General features: G+C 28.6%; 1 protein-coding gene across 2 annotated transcripts in view; it reads left to right on the top strand.

Annotated features, from left to right (window-relative positions):
• The window catches only part of LOC142332970 (solute carrier family 25 member 32), a 100,366-nt gene extending 87,083 nt beyond the window's left edge, over nt 1–13,283 (top strand). Inside the window, exon 8 of one of the 2 annotated variants that reach the window (XM_075379823.1) lies at nt 12,813–12,950. Coding sequence is in view for 1 of the 2 variants with exons in the window: in XM_075379749.1 (XP_075235864.1) it covers nt 12,813–12,960 (148 nt within the window). In the remaining variant the exon portion in view is untranslated. Of the gene's footprint in view, nt 1–12,812 lie in introns of both variants that reach the window. The other variant, XM_075379749.1, reaches the window with a different exon arrangement.
• The last annotated feature ends 12,709 nt before the right edge of the window (nt 13,284–25,992 follow it).

The following is a 25,992-nucleotide window of genomic DNA, read 5'->3' on the forward strand; positions in this document are numbered from 1 at the left end:
TTTAGAGTGAGACATTTTTTGTGTGATGGTTTTATGTAATAATTTTTTAAAGATAATTATTTGTTTAGATGTAATTTTTATTGATTAATATGATCTGCTTTTAAAGTTCATAAGTTATGTTGTAATACGTTTCAGTTCATTTCAAATGGAATGGATAATCTGTAACTAGTGGTACATCCTATTTATCAGCAGACCATTTTTATTTTAATATATCTGTGCTTTCTCTCTTATTGTTACGTTTTTCTCTCTTATTATTTAATTAATGCTTTCAAGCACATTTCTGAAAGTTAATTCACAGACCTTACATGTACAGAGTGATATTTTCTTGCTCCCTTTCATTAGATTGAGTATTTTTGCATTTAATTTATTTATTATAATTGAAAAAATAAAATAAAAATGTTGTTGCTTCCATTTTTTCTTACAATTGGGAAATTAAATTTTAGATCAATTTCTTAAAATTCTAACAGTTTTTTACCGCTTAAATATAATATACTTTTTTGACTCTTCTCCTCCTCCCATACAAAGAATCCCGTTCCTCTGAATATGCATAGTAGAGGGGAAAGTAGAAAAGAGAGGAAAATTATATAGCAAACAGCCACTAGGTAGCCAAACATTATTGTACAAATGAAAACTAAGTTTAATTTAAATTAAAAGGTCTTGGGTTTTACCCCTATTAATGCCTTATAACAAATTTATAAGTTATACATTGTTATCAAAACATGTTACTGTGTTAACAAACAGACTTTGTGAAACAGATAAGATTGTCTTCAAATTTTCATTTATTTAATACTATCTTGAAAAATTGACCATATTCCACTAATCAGTTGCAACTCAGGTACATATGATATTAGAAAAGTACATTGTATTTGTTACCTGATAACAATCAATAGTTTCTTATTTCTATTTTGGAAATTCTTAAATACATAAAATTTCATTTGATGTTTAGTCCTTCAAAGATGTTATAAAATTATACAAAAATCAAAATATGGCCATCTTTAAAAATTTGAGTTAAAGTTGAGAGCGTACTTCCTTGAAATTTACTTGTTGAAAGTTTATGAATTGCATATCTCAGTCGAGAAATAAAGCCACTTTGAGTACCTTTTATATCCTTGTTATGATTATATTCTGTTCCTGTTGACAGTGGAATATTTCAAGTGATTTAGTTATTTTTTTCAGCCAGAAAATAATAGCGAAATGTTTCAATATCCATTAAACAAAACCTGGGTTGCATTTGGTCTTTCCAACAGTAAAAGTTACATACATATTAATAATATTAAGATCAACTACTAAAATCATATGGATGTCTTTGACTTACTTTTCTCTTTTTATCAAATGGAAAAAAAGATTGGTAGTTTTGCCTGGGTTCGAAAATATTTTTTAGGGATTTTAATTACCCTTTGTATGTATAGAATACATTTTTACTAGCATGTTTATATATTGATATTTTTATACATAAAATAAGTACTAAATTATACTAAGTGATGTATAAATAACATTGACAATTTAAAAGAAAAAATTATTCAAAAATTATCTTATATGTAAATCTTAATATAAAATTTTCAAATAATACAAGGTGTCCCGTATAAAACATCACCCATCTATATCAGTAGGTATATTTAAATAAAAAAGGCATTTGTAAATTGTTAAATTAAATATTTTATTTCCAAACTTTACAATACCTTAAATTCTAGAGTAAATGCTGGAAGTTGCCGCCATTTTCATGAAAAAAATCTGGTACAGTCAAATCTGGGGAACTTGGTGTCTGTGAGCCATGACTAGTAACACGATCGCCAAAGAATTCGTCAACAAAATCAGAAGTTGAATGTGCATGTGCACATTCATGTTGGAACCAGCAATATCAATCTTACTCTTTCAAGAGTGCAATGAATTGCAATAAAATATTCTGCAGTAATGGTGTACTTGAAGAAAAGAAGACCGGTAATTTTTTTTTGTGATATCGCAAATCCTACAATTATCTTCAGGTACAATTGCTTTTCATGATATTTGTGAGGATTTTCAGCACTCCAAATCCTACTGTTATGACTGTTTATGTAACCATCCAGATGAAAAAAATTCCACGCCTCATCTGCTTGAGTTCATAACAAGAATGTCCTCATGCATAAATTGACAAAACCAATGAAACATTCTAGCCATTTTCTTTGTCTGGTTCAAAAAGTTGATGAACTGTTGGAATTCAATATTGTAAATTTAATTTTTTTGTCACCTGATGAACGGTTGATTTTGGTAAATTGAGTTTGATGGAAGAATGGCCTATGTGCAAAAGTCTTGTTCTGAGAAAATATCAACAAAAATTTTACTGTCAATTTTTAAATTTATTTTTTACAATGTATCAGCTGTTTCTTTACTTTATCAAAACTTGTACCTGTTATTTTATAAAATATAACATAGAATTATATTATTATTAGTTAATTATTTATTTATTATTATTAGAATTATTTTATATTTCTGTAAAATATAAAATAGAAATAATTTTCCTCAGTTGTAGAAACATTTATGGATTTTATAAAAACTTTCCACAGGAGCCCTATTTCCATCTAAGTGATGGAAAAAATTTGAAAAAGAAACATCTGACTTATTATTACATATTTATAAAATTGAAAAATAATTGTATTTTTATTCTCTTCCTCAATACCGTCCCCAATACCATCATTAGAAATGTTATTATTGGATTTAAAACATTAGAGATTATATCTCCATAAAATGTAGTTTTATTTATAGGCAAAAAACACATAAATGATCTAATATCTTCTATCTTTGCTATCGAAAGTGTCCGTTTAGCATCTGGATCAAAATTTATTTTATCATTATTTACATTGTGTGATTTAAGAAATTGAAATGGTGTAGATCCCACAACATATTTATATATGTCTTGTATGCCAGTAATTTTTCATGAGTAGTATATACAATTTTTACATATTTCTGAATTAAAAAGTATCAATTTTAGTTTTCGGTTTTGTAATAAAATATTTTTCAAGACCAGATGATATATTTTTTATAATGGGGCTTCCATGCTTAATGTTAAATGGTTCTGGATCATCATGGCGCTCCTTTAAAATACCTATTTATTTTTTGGGACTAAATATTTTCTGTATTCTGTAATTTTTTGGTATATATACTAAAGTTTCAGTCACATTGATTGTAGCTGTGGCCTCGTGCAGGGAACATTTGGGTTACTGTTATCTTTTTAAGTAATTGCCAACCAACTACAAAATTTTAACATAATCACATTTTTATTTTGGCCCCCAGCTGCATCAGATAAAAAAATAATGGATTTAACTGTTGGATACAAGAGTAGCTTTTCCATCATAAAATCAAGTAATAGTGAACACATGCATTTGGACCTTTTTGATTCATGTTCAAAGTAATAGTAAAATGTACTACTTTTATCATTATGAGGGAAAGCATTGAACACACACATCCACAATGATCTTTTGTAAAATTGGCTATTACAGTTAAGTCATGGCAATAGAAGATTTTGAGCGAAATCAAATTCTATCACCACAATTGTATCGTCTTGTCAAGTCCTTGTAAGACGCTCTTCTTTAATAGAATTGTGTACTTTAAACTTTTTAAGATGAATTTCATATTGTGCTTTTAAACAATTCAATGGATCATTTTCTAGCAAAACAAACGTTTTTGAACAAAAATCACTATCATCACTTTCTTGAAGTATAAAACAATTGCCTAATTTTTAAAAATATATATAATAGAAATGTGTTTTATTTCAAATTTCTTCCCCATTGTTTCAATGAATGCTGTTGAAATAATTTGGAAAGTTGAGTTATATCAAGTTGCAGATTTTCAAAATATTTTCTTTTGAATTTTTTCAACTTGTAGTTATATTCTTTTTGAGGGATTGTGCAAATGATTCTTAATTAAAATCCAACTATTCTGTTCTATTTTGTGAGGACTGTTGTGATGAATGTCTCATCTTTCAGCAAACCCCTAGTTTTCAACAATTTTCTACTGTATTATTCTAAGATGTTTTATAGAAATTTTAAACACATCTGCTAGGAACCTTCTAAAACCTTGTCATGCTTTCCTTCATGAACAAGATTATATTTCCAAACTCATTTATGAGGATTTTTTTTTAAACTTACTTCGTTCAACATCTTTTCTTTTTAAACATTTTGATAAATATTTATCTTGTTGTTTTCCACTAATTGAAGAAAACAAACTGTAAATGTCACTTTTCATTTGGTCACTTATTTTTTGATGGCTTACAGCTATTTATTTTCACATAAAGTTTAAAAATTCTCATGAACTCATTTGTAGTACATAAACTTTAAATCCAGTCTGTACTGTAATACTGGGACAAGAGCATACAACACAGCTCAATAAATATTGTCGCCGTAAAGTTTTTAATAGACAGAACAGTGAATAATGTTGGGCTTATAGAAGAAAACATGGCAGACACAATTAATGCTTTGACAGAAAAAGGGCTTTAGTGGTTTAAGCCTCTTTTCCATCAAACTCCTCAATTATTTCAGCTGGCGAGCATATCTGTAGTTGATTTTTATGGCGAGGCAATTAATTGGTTTTTGATTTCAGTAACTATGTCTGCATTCACCACTGTCATCAATCTTTTGTGTTCATTGTTATTAACAGAACCTGTCTGTCTAAATTTAGCCACTAACCTCAAAACTATTGTTAGGTACTGGTTTATCATGATACTTATGGCAAAAAGATTCTTACACTGCCACCATCGATCATGTGCTAAAATACGACTCAAGAATAAAAACACATTTATCTTGTGAAAACACCATCTCTCTAACAATGCCCTTAATGTTATGATTGCTTTATTATAGCTATCAGTAGCAGTATACTGCATTGGCATGATGTTCACTTGTTGGACGAGTCCATTCCAATAAATCATAGGGGAGTTGGGCAATCAATTCAAATATTTTAGAAGACCTGAGTGGTGGGTTGCATTGTAAATGAAACACTCTGTATACTTAATATATAGATATGAAGTAAATATTTTTATCTTGATTTTTTAAAATAAGTTTTATTTTATTCTATTAATTTTTTTTAAAATTAAATGCCAACTTTTAATCTTAATTAATACAAATGATTAGATTGCGAAGTTATAATGATAAATTTATTTTATAAAATTAATTAATCTCAATATGTTGCTTTATTACTAATATGAAGAACAAAATTTAATAATAAATAAATTTTAATTAACTCTTATTCAGAGTAAAGATTGAAGTTTTTTAAAAGAATAATGAATTTTATTCTTTTTTTGAAGACATTTGACTTTATGTGTAGTACAAGCCTGGTATATTCATAAGTTTTTTCTTGGTACTTCATGAAATATATTGTCTCATAAGACTTCATTCTGGCCAGTGTTCTGCAGATTTAATTGTATTTCATGTCAAATATTAGGTTTTAATTTTTTTTTGGGGTAGTGTGCACAATATAGTTTTTATGGCAATTTAATTTTTCAGATACAGATCAGTCTTATCATGTCTTGCTGAAACTTTTAAAAATATTTTTGTGATGACTCTAATGTTATGTAAATAATGTATGCATTTACAAAATTGGCATTCTGAAAATTAATTCTATCAGAAAAACATTCCCGAATTTTTATGAGAATTTCACAAATTATTTCCAGCCATTCAAATTTGTCTACATAGTTCATGTTTGAATTATTGCCCTTCATAATTTTTTGCAATTTAACATTCTGGTAGTACTACTCAGTTTACATCAGTCTACTATTTTTATGTAGACTAGATTGTGAAAATTAGATTAAATATAAACTCATAGCTTACCTTTCACTATAATCACTGTAAACTCCCTCTTTGTCACAGTCAGCTTGTCTGTATACTATTGATTTTTTTTAAATGTAAAATCTTGAGTAAATTTTTACAAAATTTGTTGATCATTCCACAAGACAAAATGCCTTCTTTTTTCAATTTTTTTATTAATATATATTTATAATATATACTTATAAAATAGGTATCAAAATACATAGTTTAAATGATTTTGAACAGCTGAGAAGTTAATCTTAAAACTACTATTTTCTTTTGAAGTTTTGTTGTGGTATTTCCAATTTTGTCCATTTAAGTGTCAAAATTGGCTAACATCACCTTATATTCTATTTTAATGAGGTTTTGGTATTGCTTTGAGTAATCTGTATTTGAATTTATGTTTTTTATCAGCTTTATGGAAAGTTGAAGAAAATATTGATCAAAATTATATTTCAGTTTTTCTAAGAAGGGTGTTGGTGTGTAAATTTGATCGTTGTATGTATGATGAATAGGGATTAAACCATTATCAGTTGTGATACTTAAACCAATCAAATCTGTTAACAAGTATTATTTTTGAAGTGTATAGATTGTCAAGCATCTGGAGTACTGCTTTAATTACCCCTGTAGCTGGATGATTTTTTCTACTCTTTTGATGATACAAATTTATATAAAAAATGAGATTATCAATAATTGTAATATTAAAAAAGGTGTGAAACAGTTGATGTAGACTTGGATACATGAACTTCTTTATAAAAGTTCCAGGTTATTATTCGTGAAGTAAGAATTGTATTAATCCAAATATCAGTATGAATTCAAACGTCAACTTTATCTGATTCACTGGAATCAGTGTCTCCTGCATTGAAATTCTTTATCATGCATTATAACCAAAACTGTAGTCATGAGCATTATTGCCACTGTGGTTGCTTAGATTCTGTTCAGAATCACCCATCACATTCTAGTGGTGAACGTGTCCTCCCATATCAGCTGATTTGGAAGTCGAGAGTTACAGCGTTCAAGTCCTAGTAAACCAGTTATTTTTACACGGATTTGAATACTAGATCGTGAATACCGGTGTTCTTTGGTGGTTGGGTTTCAATTAATCACACATCTTAGGAATGGTTGAACTGAGACTGTACATGACTACATTTCATTTACACTCATACATATCATCCTCTGAAGTAATACTTGAACGATAATTTCCAGAGGCTAAACAGAAAAAAGGAGGCAATGTCTGATGTTTTCTTCTAGTATAATGTAAACAATAATTGGTAATTTAGTAATCAGGATTACATCTAAAACAGTGAATATTTGAAATAAGAAAGAAAGAGATATCATTAGAAAAATATGATGCCATATTCTTAGAATGATATTGCATGTTGGTCTGTTATATATCTTCAAACACTCAAGGCTAAAATACAAAACTTCTGTAGATTTAGAAATAAATATTTATCTTATTTAGTGCAATTTGCATATAATTTACTACATACTTGGATTATCTAATCTTTGTGAAATGGGCTGAAGAGATAAATCTATTTTTATTTTTTTCTAATTCAGTCGGAAACACAGCTACTAGTTGACAGCTTAGTTTTATTCTTATGTGTTTTCCATAATTATAATTTTAATAGTTTTATTCTTATATTTTTTAAGATATATTATATAATATATTTAATAATAATTTTAAGGAATATGTTGTAATATTTTATTACAATCCATTTTCTTTTCTTAATAAGAATTTATGGTTTTATTTGTAAATGATTTTCAATCTAGATGAAATACTACCCCTATCAATTCTTAAATTCTTCATTTAGACAGTAAGACCTTAGTCTCAGCCTTTAACTTATTAATGACGTGAAACATTTTTTTCCAACAAAATGTATTTGTATAATCATTAGTATCATCAAATTATAGTTATCCATATGTTTTAACAGTTTTAATATTTTATCAGTGTAGGATTTAATTGTGTAAATACTTATTTTAGTTTTATTTTCAAAATAATTTTATCTAAATTATGCTCTCTGTTAAGTAGCTTATAGAGCTACAAACAAAAAAAGTAAAATCTGTGCTATCATGAATATTGTGCATCGATGATTTACTACTATCAATATGCTTATTTTATTTTATTTTTCTGATCATTAGTTATGATATTAAGATAGATGGCATGCATGATGTCTGGCATTTTAAGTTAAGGTATGGTTTTCCAAAAGGTTAATGATTGTAACAACTAAATAGATATATAAAAAAAAAATACTTTATGAGATTCATAAACCTGAAGAGAATATTTTAAAAGATTCCTTGGAGAAAAGGCACTACTGTAAAAACAAAGAAAAAACAATCAGGCAAGATACCAATAGTATAAATTAATTCAAATGTTTTAAATTATATGGTCATGATATTTGTAAAATTTGTGTTATGATCAGTTTTTAAAAAAATAATTTACACAATTTTGTAATTCAAATCAGTATGTAATTGATTTCATGCCACTAAATACAGTACTTATTAAAAAGAATGCTTAAAAAAGTAGAATTAAGATAGGGTGTAAAATTTGTGTTTTATTCTGAATTAATTTTGGGCATACCTCAATTATAATTTTTGTCATGACAACTATTCTTTTCTAGTTTTTAATTTGTCTGTCTGATATTAGTGAAAATATAACTTTGTAAAACTGTGATTTGTATTTTGTTTTATGTAAGTAGTATTATCTTAACCAGTTTTTCCTAATAATTTATTTGGAATAATTACAGCAAAAATAAGTCGAAGCTCAGTACATTTTTTTAAAAATTGCGATCATGAAAAGGCAATATGATAAATTACATTTGATGACTGTGTCCTTTTACCTTTTACTGTAAAATATATTTTTTTTCATCAAGTAATATATGCAAATATTCATACAAATTTCAACATATTAAAGTTCTGATTTATGAGATGTGGTCTTACTGTGTTATGTATTATAACATTTAATGTTAACAGACTGAACTAGTTTTAATTAAAAAGAAAAATTATAAAATTTGAAATAAATTTAAAAGAGATTTTAATTAATTGTTTACATAGTAATGTAGTTTGTAAGTGCACGTATTAATACATTTCTTGCTGATCATCCATCATATATATTTATGAATGAAAATTGCAATCGTGTGATTTTAGGTCACTAATGACTGTTATAAGATTTCAACTGTTATCCAATAAGGACGTAGTAACATCAACTCGTACAACTGGCAAAAATTTGTTTATTTATATACAAAAAAGTGATTTTATGGGTGATTTCACCATTCTGGAAGAATGAAATTATATTTCCATTATTTATAAGATATATCGTAAGAAAACCTTCATATCCTTGATGGGTAAAGTGCAGGAAGTATTCCCTACTACCACAAAATAGTATATATAATTTTTTTCTGATTGAAGTATTTAAAAAATATTCTTGATTCTCTGAGGATTGTTGATGTTGAGGAATATAACTTGTTACTCATTCATCACAGCCAATTTTCATAATCTTACTAAAATAATAGGATTGATCAATCAAAATATGGCAAGTGAACATTTTGAATTTGCCACCCTTGTAGTAGGAAATATAAGTCTGGGTTGTGTTAAGATAAATATTGTGTGTTTTAAAATGAATATCAGGGTTTTAAAGTTAAGTAATATTTATTAAGTTTTACTTAATTGATAAATTATACAAGAAATTAAAGAGCAATTCAAACAGTTTTTCATATAAATTTTCAGTGTGAGCACTGTTAATCACATGGCACACATCCAGCTGTTAAGAGAGTTCATCCCATACTTTAATCAGCAAGTCTGGAGTAATTGATATGACAGCTGTTTCAATCCTATGTCTCAAGTTAGGTAGGTCTGCAGGTAACGGTGGCACATGCACTTGATCCTTTATAAACCCCCAAAGAAAAAAATTCCACAGAGTCAGATCAAGCAGACTTGGAGGCCACAGCAAAAACAAGCTCTGTCATTTCCTCCCTGGCAACCAATCCAGCGGTGGAGAATTTGCTTCTGAGAAAAAAACAGCCTATATACTTGCCGTCAAGCTACAGCTCAAAAAACATTCAGTTTTGGAAGTCTTGTTCACAGTGCAATATTTTGTGAGGATTTTCTGATCCCCAGATACACATATTATGAGTGTTTACTTTTCCATTAACATGAAATGTTAATTTCAACGTTCGACATTGTCTTCGGACATACTGAGTCATCCTGTTTTCTTCCCTGTACAAGATATGAAGTGGTTTCAAATTGTTTACACCATCTACGAATGTTATTATCACTTGGGAGATCACAACAGAACCTCTGACTGAACGCATGTTGAACGGTAATTATAGATTTATACTTTGCATACTGCAAAACACAGAATGCTTTCTGTTGGGGGACTGCCATCTTTGCTATTAGCGCTTTCAAGTGAAAACAGTTTATGAGCTTGCAAACGGCTAAAATTGTTTGAGTTTCTCTTTCATTTCACGTATAATTAATCAGTGTTTGTGAAACTTGAGAAATATTCATTTTGAAACACTGTATAAATACTTATTCAACTAATATCAGAATTGCTTTCATTTGTTTAATGCTACTTACAGTTTCTAATAAACTGGGTTTAGAAATGACGAATATTAGTAGTAATGTAAGAATTAATATATATTTATAAATGCCAAATCCTCTTACTCATTCATTTAGAAATGTCTCCAGAACTGCTAATTTTAAAATGCTGTCTTGTATTTCAGCTAAAATAAACATATAAATTTTTTTAAGAATGTACAACTTATGAAAAATTAGGTAATAGATCAGCAATAAATGTATTAAAGATAATTGAACTTTTTGGACGATGAATTTTTTGTAAAATTTTATCATTTTTGTTAAGCAGATATGTTTTTTTTTTTTTTTGTTTTTTGTTTCTATCTTAATCATGTATTAAGTTTATGGGAAATTTTTTTTGTTTGAACATCAAAATTGACTAGAATTGTGTTAAGAAAAGTGAATGATGTAATTTCAGGTTTCAAAAACTATGATTTCTTCTGTGATTAATCTGTGGCTGGACCACGTTATATGTGATTGAAGAATGGACTACTGAAATGATGAAATATATATACTGTTTATTAATTTGTATAATCTTCCCTTTGTTAGATATTTATTAATATATACTACTTGTATTCATACTGATACTGTTTATAAGATCAATGTTTTACATTTTAAATAAATGAAATTGAGTAGCGTGTTGAATATTTTATAAAATATCCTCTTACTGTAAAAACTGAAGTTTTGAGAAATCAAACTTAATTGTTTTATTATCTTATTCATTTTTTATATTTTTATTTATTGATTTTTTAATGTATTGAACAGTATTTCAGTTATTCCAGGGTGCTTGATTATTAAAAGCTTCTGGTTTGCATTTGTTGAAGACTGATGTTGCATCAGGGTGAATCAAATGAGAACATTTATAATGAAGAAGGAATTGTAAATTACCTCTGTTCAATCATTTTTCTTAGCTGTAAATTCCCTTTATCTTCATCCACAAACATTGTTCTTGAGTATAGACAAGAACTGTTGTATATTCTCCTTAAAGATGATTTATATGAACTTTATGAACTTACATACATACTTTATGAACTTATGTCTTACATATATGTATTTGGAAACAAAGAATTTTCATCAATAGTTCTTTTTTTATCACCCTGATAATGCATAATTTATATCAAATGTTCTCAAAACTTCTCTTTTTATTTTTGCTTTCCATATTTTCCTTTCATATTATTTTTAATAATTTAAGTCAGTGGTTCTTAAATTTATAGAATACTTTTTCCTTATATTTGAATTTAAAGCCTAAATATAAAATTACAAACCAGTATAACTGAAAAGTTCTTATTCATTTAAGTGTATTTTTATTTTTACTTTTTAAAAATGGTGGATTAGTTTTTTTTTAATTTCGTAATCTTTTCTAGTTCCCGTGAATTGATTGTTCAGCTGAAGCTAAATTTAAAAAATGGTCTTTTATTAAAATCGCATATTGTGTATTTTGTTTTGTTTTCAAATAAACTAACTTTTTAGTAGTTAAATGTAGCTTTCACATCAATCTGGTAAATACAGTTGAACATTTTCAGGGTCATGTTTATAAAAAATAAATAAAAATTTATTTGTATAAATAGTAAGGTGATTTAAAGCATGGGAAGTTGATATATTTTGTGAAATTTTGGAAATATGCCCATGCATATTTATATCTAAACTATCCACAAATCATTGACCTAAATTGCTGGAAATTTCATAATAATGTTCTAATTATTTCATTATAGTGCTCAAAATTATCCAAAAACAATTTCTTTGTGGAAATTTGTTTGGCAGGTCAGTCAGTAAATGCATATTTCACTTTTTGATGAAACCAATCTTTCTTGATTTCTGCCACCTAATTTTTTGGGAATTAGTGGCAAAAAGTATCTGTAGAACATAAGTATTTTTTTACTTATTTTTTGAATTGAAACTTTCAGTTAAAGATAATTGTGTAATTTAGGTCACTAAGCTTTGTTCAGGAGATCTATTGAAGTAGTTTTGGTTTTTAGGTGTTATATTTATTTTTTCATAAGCCAAGACATAGATTATGAAAACTTTTAGTTTCTAGAAACTGCCTTTTTTTAACTAGCAGAATCAGTAAACGCTGACATTCGTTTTTTCAAAGCTGATTTTTTTTAAGGTGGATTTCAGTTTTAGAATACTTTACAAAGTAATTTGTGCTATAACTTGAAAGCTGAAAATCAAATTAATAATTTCCCTATGATCTAACTAAATTGATTATTTATAAAAATAAATGCACTTTTAACACGTAAGTCAATTTTATTTTCTAAAATTGTCTATTTATATGTGTATCATTAAACTGTACTTTTATGATATCACAGTTATACTTATTGCATTTTGTAGATTCCCCACTTGAAATGTCTTTCAATTTAATTGTTAAATTTATTGTTTAGAACAAACATAATTTTAATAAAAATTAGTTTAAATTTTTTTAATTAAATATTGTAAAAAAATTATAAATAATCTAATTTTGATCGGTTCCAGGTTTGAAGGTGCTCGGGGGTTTTACAAAGGCTTGGCTCCTAATCTGACTCGTGTAGTACCTGCTACAATGATTACATTTGCCACTTATGAGAATGTTTCCCGATATTTGTTAAATAGGCAAAATGTAGAAAATTTGAGTTCTGTTTAAAATATGTATACATATCTTCAACATTCTTCATATTGTATGATTCATTCCTAAAAACTTAAGTTATAAAATAATTAACCAAGATTAGAAGTGAATAATATAAAATCAGTAATATTGTGTGTTCAGTATTTATAAATTTGGTTAGCAGTGTGCAATAAAAATCACTTTTTTTAAATCAGAATATTCCATTTGATTAATGTCTGTATTAACTTTCAAATGATCACTTAATACACTAATTGTAGTTGATATTTTTTATTAATAAATGAGCTTGGAAAAGTTACCATTTTTTTACAATTGTATTGCTTTGAAAATAAAATTAGCTCGTTTATTTTGATTTAACTTTTGATTTTATGAAATCATTTACCTTCATTCTGGTTGTCCTGGATATTCCTTGATTTTTTGTACTAGTAACAACAGGATCATTCAGTGACCTTGGAGCCAAAGTTCTACTATATCTGTTCATCAATACATATAACCCTGTGTTAAAGTTTATGGTTTCGTTCACCTGTTTGCATAAAGTATTAATATTGTACAACCATCAGCATTTTTTGCAATATTTATTTTTGGCATTTTGTGAAGTCTGGGCATTCTATCATATAGCTGAAAGAGCATGTACAGAATACTGTTTTTGATATCAAAGAATCTTATACTGTTAGCATTTATGGTTAGATCAGTTAATAGTTTATTTATTGTAGACCCCTCAGTAATAATACACTTGAATAATCATACTTCAACATTTAACATACAAGAATAGATATTCAAGCTTATATAATAATAAAAATTTAGGACACAAAGTTGTATGATTAAAATAACTGGTCGTAAATGATTAGATGATTGTAATTAGTCTTTTAGATGGAGGTAGCATATTCCACTGTAGAAAATTTACAAGAACAAAATTTACTTGAAACATCCAAGATATCATCCTGAATATTTAGTAAGAGTAGTTTTTGTGTACTGTTATCATTTATTACTGTTCCAAAAAGTACACTATGTTAACAAAACATTCATACACCTTCTTGTGAATGAATAACAACTTAATTTTCATTTTGAAAATGATAAAGAGTGTTATTACTAGTAGAGAATTTTAGTAGTTATAATTAAAACAAGGTTACAGTAAAAAAAAAATATATTACATCACCGTTTTATTTTAACACTGTAAATTAAATAGTGGTATGCGTTAAATTATTATTCTGCATAACATTGCATTCCAGCAACTGTGTGTTTTATATGAGTAGTTATTTTGGCAATAAATAAAATAAAGAGAAATTGAATTATATAACATTTTTTAATTTGTTATTCTATCATTTTTGAGTGCAAAATTTTGTCACGTTTGTTTTGCTTATATTAACATTATTTATTTTGAGTACCAGTTATTAAAAGGATTTATTTTAATAGCTATTGTTATAAAAGCAATTAAGACATTGATTGTTAATTATAACCAATTATAATATTTAAAACTAGGGTTTTTATTTACCAGGTAGTTAAACATTTAGTCTCATTTTTAGTGTGCCCTGTAATGGTACACGTGATGTATGTCATCATATAATGAATATTTACATTCTCCATTAAGTTTCATAGTTGTAAATTATTTTTAGGTTTACATATTAAAAGTATTAACAGACTCCTCTGATTGTATATTATTATTATGGGTTTATTTTTGGCTTGTTATGGCAGAATTTATATCGTATGATTTACTTTAAACCCAAGGTTTATTCTTAAAAACATAATCAAGAATAAAATATTTATAGTCAAGTACATGAAATTGTTAATATTGTTTATGATTTTATAAAGAAAGAATATTTAAAGTTAAAAAAATTTATCAGATTGGAACCATACTCTGAGCATCCAAAAATGTAATGAAAGAACTCCTGCTACTTGTATGATATCAAGATCACAGTTAAAAAACTTTAAAACAAAACAAAATTACTTCTTCAATCAACATCATAATCATGTTTGTTCAGCACACTGAAGTGCAAACAACATGCATAATCTCATAGTGGATTGAACAGTTTTTTAATAAAGGTGTTATATAAAAAGAGATGTTAGATCAGTATAGCAGATTGCTATTGATTTTAAAGATGCTGGATATATGTTTGAGCTGTTTTTACTTTTATCTTAGACAAACGTGTTAAGAGTCTAATCAATTACATTTTTACATCAACACACTGAACCAGTTGATATATCCCCTCAGCAGCTGGCATGTTACTGCCTTAAATCAAAATGATTTTGGCAAAAATAAGTTTATGCTATTGTCATTATAATCCTGTCCTTTCATGTTAAATTGCCACACAGTATTTTTAACTTTAGAAAACTGTTCAATAAATCATGAAATCCTGCAGCTAGAATACATACTATAATTTTTAGGAATAACCTTCATTACCTCCCTTATGATGAAACGTTTCCATTTATTATGTCAAATATTGTTGGTATTAAGTACACAAGAAAATCGTTATTATTATTCTATTGAATGTATTTGAAAATAAGCTGATGTAAAATTTGTTAACATTATTCTATGCTTATAACAGATATCATCGCCCCCTAACCTATATTACTTTATGATGGAGATTGCTGATGCAAACTTCCCTTACAAGTTAGAAGTTATTCCCTAACAAGTTACAATTAATTTTTTTTTAAACGTTTGCAATCTGAAATAAAAATGACTATTGAAAAAATACCAAATGCAATTATGTTTAATTTAATTTCTACAATCTCTAAACGTGTTATTTAGAGATTTTGTTTATTAAGAAAGTACAATAACAAATAAGTGCTTGCTCATGAGTAATAACTCGTATAAACTGAAAAGGAGTTATGAATAAAAAGGTGCCACAATCATATAAGTAGTAGAGATTTCATTCACTCCATGTATCTGCTGATGACACGAAGACGTTGGAGCAAAGAGTTGTGCCTTAATTGACCTCTTCATTATGAATAATGTTTAATATTCAGAATCTAACACTGAATATTAGAGAGTGGAGAATCTGAAAAGAATATCATGGATATTATAGCTGACTACAGTTATCAGCTGCATATAGGCCGGTTCTAGATAATTATTATTTGGCTACCCCTATCCCTTAAATAAAATTTTGTTATAAAACAAAAAAGGGAAAGCACACATTGAAAAAGTATATCATTTTACATGAAGTAAGTTTGGTGAGCTGTATTGTATGCAAATTCAACTATCAGATAGTGAGTAGTAGTGTGCATATCAGATTCATATAGTAATTTGTACTCGGTTGATATAATTGCCAAATTTGTTAAACCTTCTTGTAACTTTATTGATTGCAAGTAGTTTTTTTATAATTTTGACAAATGAACATTCACCTGATGCTACAGAAACTGGTAGAGTTGAAATAATTTTAATACTATAAATAAATTTGAAGTATTAAGAATGTTCCCTGAAGATTATTTTTAAAGATATATTTGAACATGATGTATGCTTGTAAATTAATGTTTACTGCTTTTATATGTGCCCTTATTGACAAAATTTTGTGATATTAATCATATCCATCAATATCATATTCTTTTATTTGTTAATTTTAAATGAAGATTTTTGCATGATTTTAATAATATTTCATCTGAAATGTCAGTATCTAATGCACAACCAAATATTTCATGGTATTCTTTAATGACTGAAATCTGGTCTCGGTAGATGATATTGCTTTATCTAAAATGCAATTGTAAAAATTAACCTTAAAAGCAATTTTTAGATTAATAATGATTATTCTGCTTCATAATCATATTCTTTCTTTGGTTTTTCCTAGGTCTAAAATATTCAAAGTTCAGTTTTACTTCTAATTTTTCTGCTAAATTATTTAGACTAAGAAGAAAGTTCAAATGTTTCACTGGAAATATACTGTTTTAGTCTGGGTTAATTCTTTCAGATAATTTAAACATTCCATATTTTCATCTGGATTTAAAATTAAAGATCGGACTCGAGTCTACATATTCGGAACTTTTGTCGACTTATTAAATTCGTAAACTTCACAACTTTATATAGGGTCCCACGAAGAAACTTTCAGGGCATGTTCTACTGGTGAAAATAATGAAAAACGTTCATATAAAAATACGTTTGGAAAAGCTTTGTTTTCGAGTTATGGCTATTGAAAGTTTCGCCCGGATTTCAGCTGTTCTAATAAAAAAAAGCCCTACTATAATTTTGGGACCTAAATTAAGGAGTAAAATTGGTGATTTCTTATGTAATTTGAGCTTGGAAATAGCATAAAACAGGTCCCAAACTGTAACTTAAGTAATTTTTAAGATATCCGACGTAAAACATAAAATTCCTGGTCGAAAAACAAGTTTTTTAAGGTTTGTAATACAGTAGCTTTGTTTATGACTAATAAATGCGGAACAAATCTTTCGCTAGCAGTAACTCAAAAACATAGCGTTTCCAGACGTACGTTTATATGAACCATTTTTCATTATTTTCACCAGTAGAACATATACTGAAAGTTTTCCATTTCTTCGTGTGTTACTCTGTATCTGCTAAAATCGTGCTCGAATAGTTAGACGGAGGAACAAACTATAACATTCGAATCCAGAATATTGTATAAAAGTATTTATTTTAAAACAAGATTTGGGTAACATAGCAGTAATCGATTAATACTATTTTATTAAAATACTAATCGCATTCATCGGCATCATGTGAAGTTATGATACAGGTTATATCTATTACCACTATTCAATTTTTTAATTTTAAATAACATTTAACTTAGATTCATATTAATGTGCAGAATACTTTCTTTTATTTTTCGAATGTAGTATTGTTCTGACGAGGTCCTTTTTGAATTCATTTGAAACCGGCTGGTGGTTGATGATATTTAATTTAATGTAAACTATTAACCGGCATGATTGAATAAACAGCAACCTATTATATGCAGTAGTTAGATGAATCGCATGTCATGAAATTTTTATAAATATCATATTACCAGAGGAGTTAAACTTACTGCGAGTGATTTTTTCTACACAAAAGACTTATTGTCGGTAATTAGAAATCTTTTACCACCAATCATGGAAATGTAAACAATATCATGCTCTGTTTACAGTTCTCAACCTCTGGCAATAAGTAAAATATTTCTACAGTAAAATAATAGATCACAGTTCTCCTACTTTTCTTTCTGAACAGTCTGTACAACCTTCGTCATCTATTCTGTTGGAATGCATACTAAAAGAAAACAAACATTATTGTACGGTAATTGAACGTATCAACATATATACTTTTCGATACGTTTGAGAACTGTAAACAGAGCATGATGTTGACATTGCGATGTTTGTTGGAAAAACATGTAATTTTCTAACTGCCGACAATAAGTCTTTTTTGCAGAAAAAAAATCACTTGCCGACTCGAACTCTAGGAAACTGTATTCCCATTCAACCTCGTCGTAATAATAAGCTATGTCATACTTCTATGTCGAAATTGATGGAACAGTTAAGGATTAATTAAAAAAATATATATATTACTTTTCAATATCCTTGATCATTATTTCACTTTATTAAACAACTCTAGGATCAGATGATTAAACATGATAAACTTCCTCGTTCTCGTTAAAAACGATTTCAGCTTTCGTTTTTGGCTTTTCATATCGGTCATTGAATGGGAGGTCTTCTACATCCGCAGTCTCAAACTACTCTACTTTAGATACTAGCCTTTTTTTGCAACGTACTACCTCTCGTTCATTTTCATTTCGATAGACTGCGTATATTTGTAGGGGTCTCGCTGGCCAGTCGCTTCTTCATCGGAGACATCTTCAATCTTCCGTTTCTTAGACAAATTTCATGAAGTTCTACAGTTCATCGACCTCAGATCAATCTGATTAAAAATTAGTACTCTCAATTAACAATATCTCGGTGCATGACATGGTCCGATTTAATACTCATCGAGTACTAACTGGTTATCGTCCTTTGTTAACGGAATTATTGCTTTTGAATTCAAAGTTTCTCAGAAAAGGTTTCAAAATTTGAAAAAATGTTTTCATAGTTAACGGTAGATGAACTAGCGCTATACCTTCTCTTTTTTTATCGCTTCATACCACAAAAAAGCGACGTCAAACAATTATTTTATCATTAAAACTGATCTTTTCAATTTTGGATTTTTCGATTACTTGTGATTCATTTGATGGAAAGGGCTTAGAGTATTAGGCTCGATGGTTAAATCGAAGACTTCCGAAATCGAATCCATGTAGATTGACTCTGCTCCTGCATCCATATGTCGAATAAATTCTAGAGGAGTTGTGTTAGCATCCTGGGAAGCGCTAACACGATTCATCGAAGCCCTTAATAAATCTTTCATCTGTTCTCATTTAACTTAGCATAGTTTTCATCGTCTTCTGAAAGAATATTCAGTAAACTCGGCATCTGCACAAAATAATCATTCCATTTACTGTTATCTTTTTGATTAGATATCGACTAATTAGAATCGAATTATTTCTTCTACGATATCAAACATAATTTGATTGGATGGAGTAAAAAAGAAGATCGACATGCTAATGCAAGTCAAATTGCTATGTTTTATATCGGAATACCTTTCAATATCAATAAATTGTGCAATTATTTTATTTGCTAAAAAATTACATCTTCATATATATTTTCATCAATAAGGCTACCACACGATACGATCTGCAGTTAGAAATCGCACGGATTGTCCACAAAAACTCTCCGCCACAGAGACTTTGAAACATTTAATTCATAATATTCTTTATCTAAAACAGAATACGTGAATGCTGAATATTCTTCCAATTTAGAAGGATTTATATTAAAATATTGATATCGTTCGTGAAATACTGAATTGATCAACATGCAAGCGCATGTGCATAACCGAATCTGATCAATCTCGATGTGTTTTCTTCTCAACTATCTAAGTACTAGCAACGATCGCAACAAACACACGCTACACATTTTTACTTCGCAGACACCCTTTAACTACTCTTATAGAGTTAGACGTAAGTCTTTTCTAATATATTGATTAGTATCTGTGTTGGAATACTCAACCGTCATACTGCATCTTTGCAACATTACTAAAAACTCTAGTTATTACATTTTTATTCTGATAAAAATATGAAAAAAAATCTGTTAATATAATATAAAATAAATTATATATTTCAAAGATTAAAAAAATAATCATACCTACTTTTAAATTAAATTAATACACCTATTAATGCATCTATGAAATCGACCTCAAACTTGCATTGTTAGTTATTATTGGTAAATTTGACAACTAATTATCGTGTAGTACGTAATAAAAAAATTAAAAAATTCACGCATCTATTTAAATTAAATAGGCTTAGGATGATGTAAATCCATCACTCATCAACCCACTGAAATATAGAAATACTGGAATGGGAACTACCTATGTCCAACGTGAGCGGAAAACGAACGTGAGACAGATTGATTTAGAGCTGTAGTTGTCATTGTCGCACAGCGAAGCGCATGCGCATTGTACCTAACGTACCATCCCTTCAGAAAGTGATTCCATAAAACTTAATTGTAGTTAATATTAAGTGATAAAATCTCATAATTCTATTTAATTAATAGAAAAATTTCAATGCTTATGAATATTAAATAAATGTTGAGTTAATCATTTTATCATATAAATGTTTTTATAAAAACTTTCTACAATAACTTGAATTATGAAAGATAACTTGCGATTTGTGATGAGAGAGATCGTTACAAACTTTTTGAGCGGACTGTAGACAAAGAGAGGTATACCTCTAAATCAGCTATCTTTTTTGGCACGGATTTCAACGCAAGTGCACATTCCAGTATTTCTATATTTCAGTGCATCAACCTCTGATTTATCAAAAACAGACATTTATTTATAATCAAATATAATAACATATGTTTAAAACCTAGTACATCGATGAGTTTTTTAATTGGAAAATTTTTAGAATTTTTTTTAAAAATAATAATTTTCCATTTAATTATAATAATCAATAACAGTATTATATTTTTTACTATTGAAACATATGATTTGATTATGACAACAGTTGATCCAGTATTACCTACATTCGAAATTGAAAAATTAAAATGTAATTATTATTAACCGAAATTAAGGATAGGTTGACAACACTGCGAGGGAAAGGATAATTCAGGATGGTGGTAGGGTCTGTGACATGTGAGAATCCTGTTGGTTGATGGTGTGTAAGCCCTATTTGTGTATAAAAACAGATTCAAAGATGGTTAGATACTGAAAGTTGCAAATTACCCGGAAATTGAAAATGGCGGTTGCGACACTAGCTCCCCTAGCTGCTAAAAGGGGGTACTGGTGGCGCAGTTACTTGCAGATTTAAATCGGTCGAATAAACCGTGCTTTGAATAAGCTCACCCATTCCGTGATGTAAAGATTAAACATTTTAATTTAAAAAAAAAATTGATTACCCTTCCTCAAAAAAAACGTTTATCTCTTCTAAATAAGTTGTAGGTCTTGATCGGCTGTTATTCTCACATGTTAAAGAGATATAACGTTTTGAAATTTTCATTATTTTTTTGTTGCCTTTTTTAATTTTTTATTTTTATTTTGAGACGTAAAAATTAAAAAAAAATATTTTTTTAATTTTACTTTTGACCAATTTTTTTCGGGTCCTAAGTCCAAAAGTGGTCCCAGAACTGTTATTTTTCCTCTGCTGTTAGTTTTTCTTAGTTATTTGATCTTTGTAATTATGATAATATCTTTGTTTCTAATAGTCATTTTTCTTATCAATTCCTCCTCTTGTTTGGTGTACAATCTCTGCACATTCATAGTCACCATTTTCAAATAATTTACAGCATTTTTCTTATTTCTCAGGTTTGCAAGCTTGTTCGTATTCCAGTAATTCTTTTTACATTAATACATCGAGTGTTATTACCGTTTATTTCTGTACTGTTTCACAGGTAAAATTTATAATTGCTAGTAATTACGAATTTATTTTCTTGAATTACAGGCACAAAACAAAGCAAGTCAGTGAGGCGGTTGCTGTCTTAAGAATCTTGACATGCTGAATTTTATTCAAAGAGCCACTTCCTAGGTTCTTCAGTTTCCTTAGCCATTAGAAATTTCTTTCTCCTCCGTTCTTGTCAGTAGGTATAAAATCCCTGTTTAAGGAAGATGACCTTTGGACACTAGGCGGTGACAGTCATGTTATCAGATCAAAGGTTCAGGTCATTTCATAAGGGGTAAAGACGGAATCAAAAGTAACTCCTCTCCCCAAAATAAATCAAGTGATAAAAATATTGAGATCTTAAAAAAAAATATATGGTCAAAAATGATGTAGTGGGGTAATAGAATTTTTTGGTCAAGTGCCACATGCATGCTCCTGTATGTGACTCGCGCTGCTCCACACTTCCTTACTTGTTTTTTCCTATCGATTGTGTCATCAACAAAAGCATATTCATCTCATATAAAAATGCGGGCGAATTGTATGGAACTTAAGCTTCTGCTGCCTATTTTGACTTTTAGGTGAGTACTGACAAACTATATGTACCACACTTAACTCTAGCACCTTTCTTCAGGTTTTTAAACCCAATTAGTGATACATTTCAGTATCACTAAATTATGGTTGCTATCAATGTCTGCTCCTGGATATGCTTGACAGTCAATGAGTTGATTTCTAAATCTTTGTTTAACCATGGTATAATCTACCTGATACCTTGCAGTATTTCCTGGCTTTTTCCATGTGTGTATTCTTCTATAATGATTTTTAAACTGGATGTTGGCAATTACTAAATTATACTTTGTGCAATACTCAATATGTCAGACCCCTCTTTCATTTCTTTTGCCCAACCCATGTACAGCCACAGTATTTCCTTCCTTGCCTTTTCTGATGCTTGCATTCCAGTTCCCAAGTATTATCAAATTTTCATTCTCTTTTACATGTCTAATTGCTTTTTCAATTTCTTCATATACACACTCATCATCATGGGAACTTGTAGACATATAGATGTTAACAATTGTTTTCAGCTTAGGTTTTGATTTTATTCTGATTAAAACGATTCTATCGCTAAGCTCTTTGAAATATTTTACTCTCTTCCCTATCTTCTTGTTCATTACGAAACCTACCCTTTATTTGACGCAGAGTTAATTATTCTAAAATCACCTGACCAAAAGTCGTTTTCCTCTTCCCACCGAACCTCGCTAATTCCTACTACATCTACATTTAACCTACTCATTTCCCTCTTTAAATTTTCTAACCTACTAACTTTTTCTAGGGTTCTAACATTCCACACTGCAACTCATAGAATGTTATTTTTTAATCTTCTTGTGATCCCTTCCTTAGCAGTGCAACCCGGAGATCTGTATGGGGGACTAGTTTCCTCCGAAATATTTTACCAAGGAAGGTGTCTCTATCTTTGTTACATGAAAATGCAGTGCTACATTTTCTTGGAAAAAAACAGCTGTAGTTTTCCATTACCTTCGGCTGTGTAGTACTCAGAAGATTGAGTGATGTTAATATGGCCGTTTAAGTCTTCCTGATCTACATCCTTAACAGCTACTGATAGAGCTACTGCCCTCTTTCAGGAATCATTTCTTAGTCTGGCTCTCAACAGATACCACTTGGTATGGTTGCACCTTCGATTCAGCAACTCTGTATCACTGAGTGCTCAACCCCCCTCACCACTGGCAAGGTCTCATGATTCATAGAGGAGGTTTTTTACATTAGTTTTGATAATTTTATTTTATTATACTCATACGACAATAATATTACTTAACTGTGGTTTTTTTTGTGAATGTGTTGATTGGTGTTTATATTGTATTTTTTCTTCACTGCTATTTTTTTTTAAAATGGCTCCATTACTTGTATTAGTCATTACACAATCCTAAGATTACATAAGAAATGATAACATCTTCTAGAATTTTTTTTGTGGGTTACCTATCACAGCTTAGGGATTTTGCTGTCCTTTTCCTTAGTGGAAAGATGAATTTATAAAATTTTACATTGAATTACATAAAATAAATTAAATGTATATTCATAACTTACACCTTAAATCTTTATATATGTTTCCTACTTTCAAATCTTTGTACTGTCAACAGCAGCTCCAGTGGTGTAGTAGAACTTGCTGCTGGATAACAGTAACTAAATTCATCATTCTCCTAAAGAAAGAGATAACATTAAAATTGTATTTTAGATAATTCTCATAGAATGCAAGTAAGGTATGAATGTTTCATTTTAAATATAAGCCTATAATATTACATTCTATATATTGTGAATTTGTGTCTCCTCATGGTTGCTTCTGTATAAGTATGTGCCCACACATGTGTGGGGGGCATGCTTTGTTTTTAAATAATGAAAAAGGTTTTAAAATAGCATATATGCAGTAACAGTTGTCAAACCTAACCTGTATACCTGTACAACATGCACTTAAGTATGTTTCCAACTGTGATTAATTTAGAAAATCACTGATAAAATTCACTATGAAATTAAAAAATTCTACTATATAATAGAAACTTGTCAATACTAATTATCTAGAGGTTTGATAATGTTATGTTCTTAACTTCATAAACTGTTTCTCAAACAAGGATTTTTATTATTATATTTTATTCCAATAAAATCACCTTAAGTGTAACTTACTCAAACTATAACAGGACAGATGTCCAAAAAAAAGATGTGAAAACAATTGCTGAGGCCAGAATAAATTAATTTTGATACATACCATTAACAATAATTCTTTTATTGAAACAGTTGAATTAAATGACAAATAAAATAATGATAACAGAACATGTGTATAAAATAAATTAAAATAAATACAAATGTTTATAATTTTATATAAATATTTTATTTATATTCTTGGCCACATACATGAAAATTTCAAACTCATTATTGAAACTTAGGGGATGGAAAAATATTTATATTAATGATGATATAGTGTTGTAATAAAATGGAATAGAAAAAATAAAAAGAAACTACTTTCATAAGCATATAAAAAAACACAAAATATTATATTATTATAAATGTAGATGTTTTCTTGTTTAACAAACAAACAAGAGATTTATCTTGGCTTGGTTTGTTTGAGAAGTGGATATTGTTTAGTGTTTCTGTTACTGAGATGGTAAGGTACCAAGTACTGGTTTACGTCAAATTATGCTAAATTTCAGTTATGGCTTATGTTGATGTTTCTAATTTTGTTTATGAAGTCTATGCTGTATGTGTTAGTATTTATGTTTGTGGTTTTACATGATCTTGTCTATATATATAGGACAAGTTTATAGGCAAAAATATTTTGGTCATTTATGACAAGGTGTAAAAAATGTTGATAAGATTTAAAACAATATAACTTTTTTTGAGCGAGTAATCGAAAGACTGCACTAACGTCGCAATAGTGATTTTGGCACATATAGGAGAATGAGAAAAGGTCCACTATTCTGACCCTAGGGATGTGGAGGGTTAAATGAATCAACCCTCAAATGTGACCTTCAACCCTTTTAAAAAATTTAGAAATACTAATAGAAACATTTTTATTTAATTAAATATTAAACTTTCAATATTTTGTGGTACAATGCTGTAAAAACATATTTGTTTACTTAAATATGTTGCTAAGAATCTTTACAGTCATTGTCAGTGGTGCTTCTGTTTCTTCTGTTTTCACACTAATATCATCTGATGTTATTGCTAGTGATAATTAATTAAATTAAGCATATGCATTTACAAAAATGTAGTAAAACAATGTGAGTGTGTTTTGAATTTGTGTCTGTTCATTTAGTAAATAGTTGTTTTATATATATATATAATATTCATGTGTGTACTATGTATAGATTTTCAAAGTTTTTGCCAATGTTAGAGGATTTGTGATTTATGTCTATAAGAAATCACAAATCCACATTCTCTCAATCTAGCATTTTTGTTTTTTTAAATCATGAATTCATTATTTGAGCGTGTCAGCACACATGTACACAAAAATATGCCATCAACTGCTCCTCAACACTGTAATTGCATCAGATCACATCAACCATGACTTTTCAGCTGAAACAAGAGAGCAAGTGAGTGTCTTATGTGAGCTAGAGAGCAGTGATATCAACCATGGTAAAAAATTACTTCTTAGGATCCGAATACTGCACAACTTTCAAAA

Source organism: Lycorma delicatula, chromosome 1, assembly GCF_047948215.1.
Source record: "Lycorma delicatula isolate Av1 chromosome 1, ASM4794821v1, whole genome shotgun sequence".
Classification (NCBI taxonomy): Eukaryota; Metazoa; Arthropoda; class Insecta; order Hemiptera; family Fulgoridae; genus Lycorma; species Lycorma delicatula.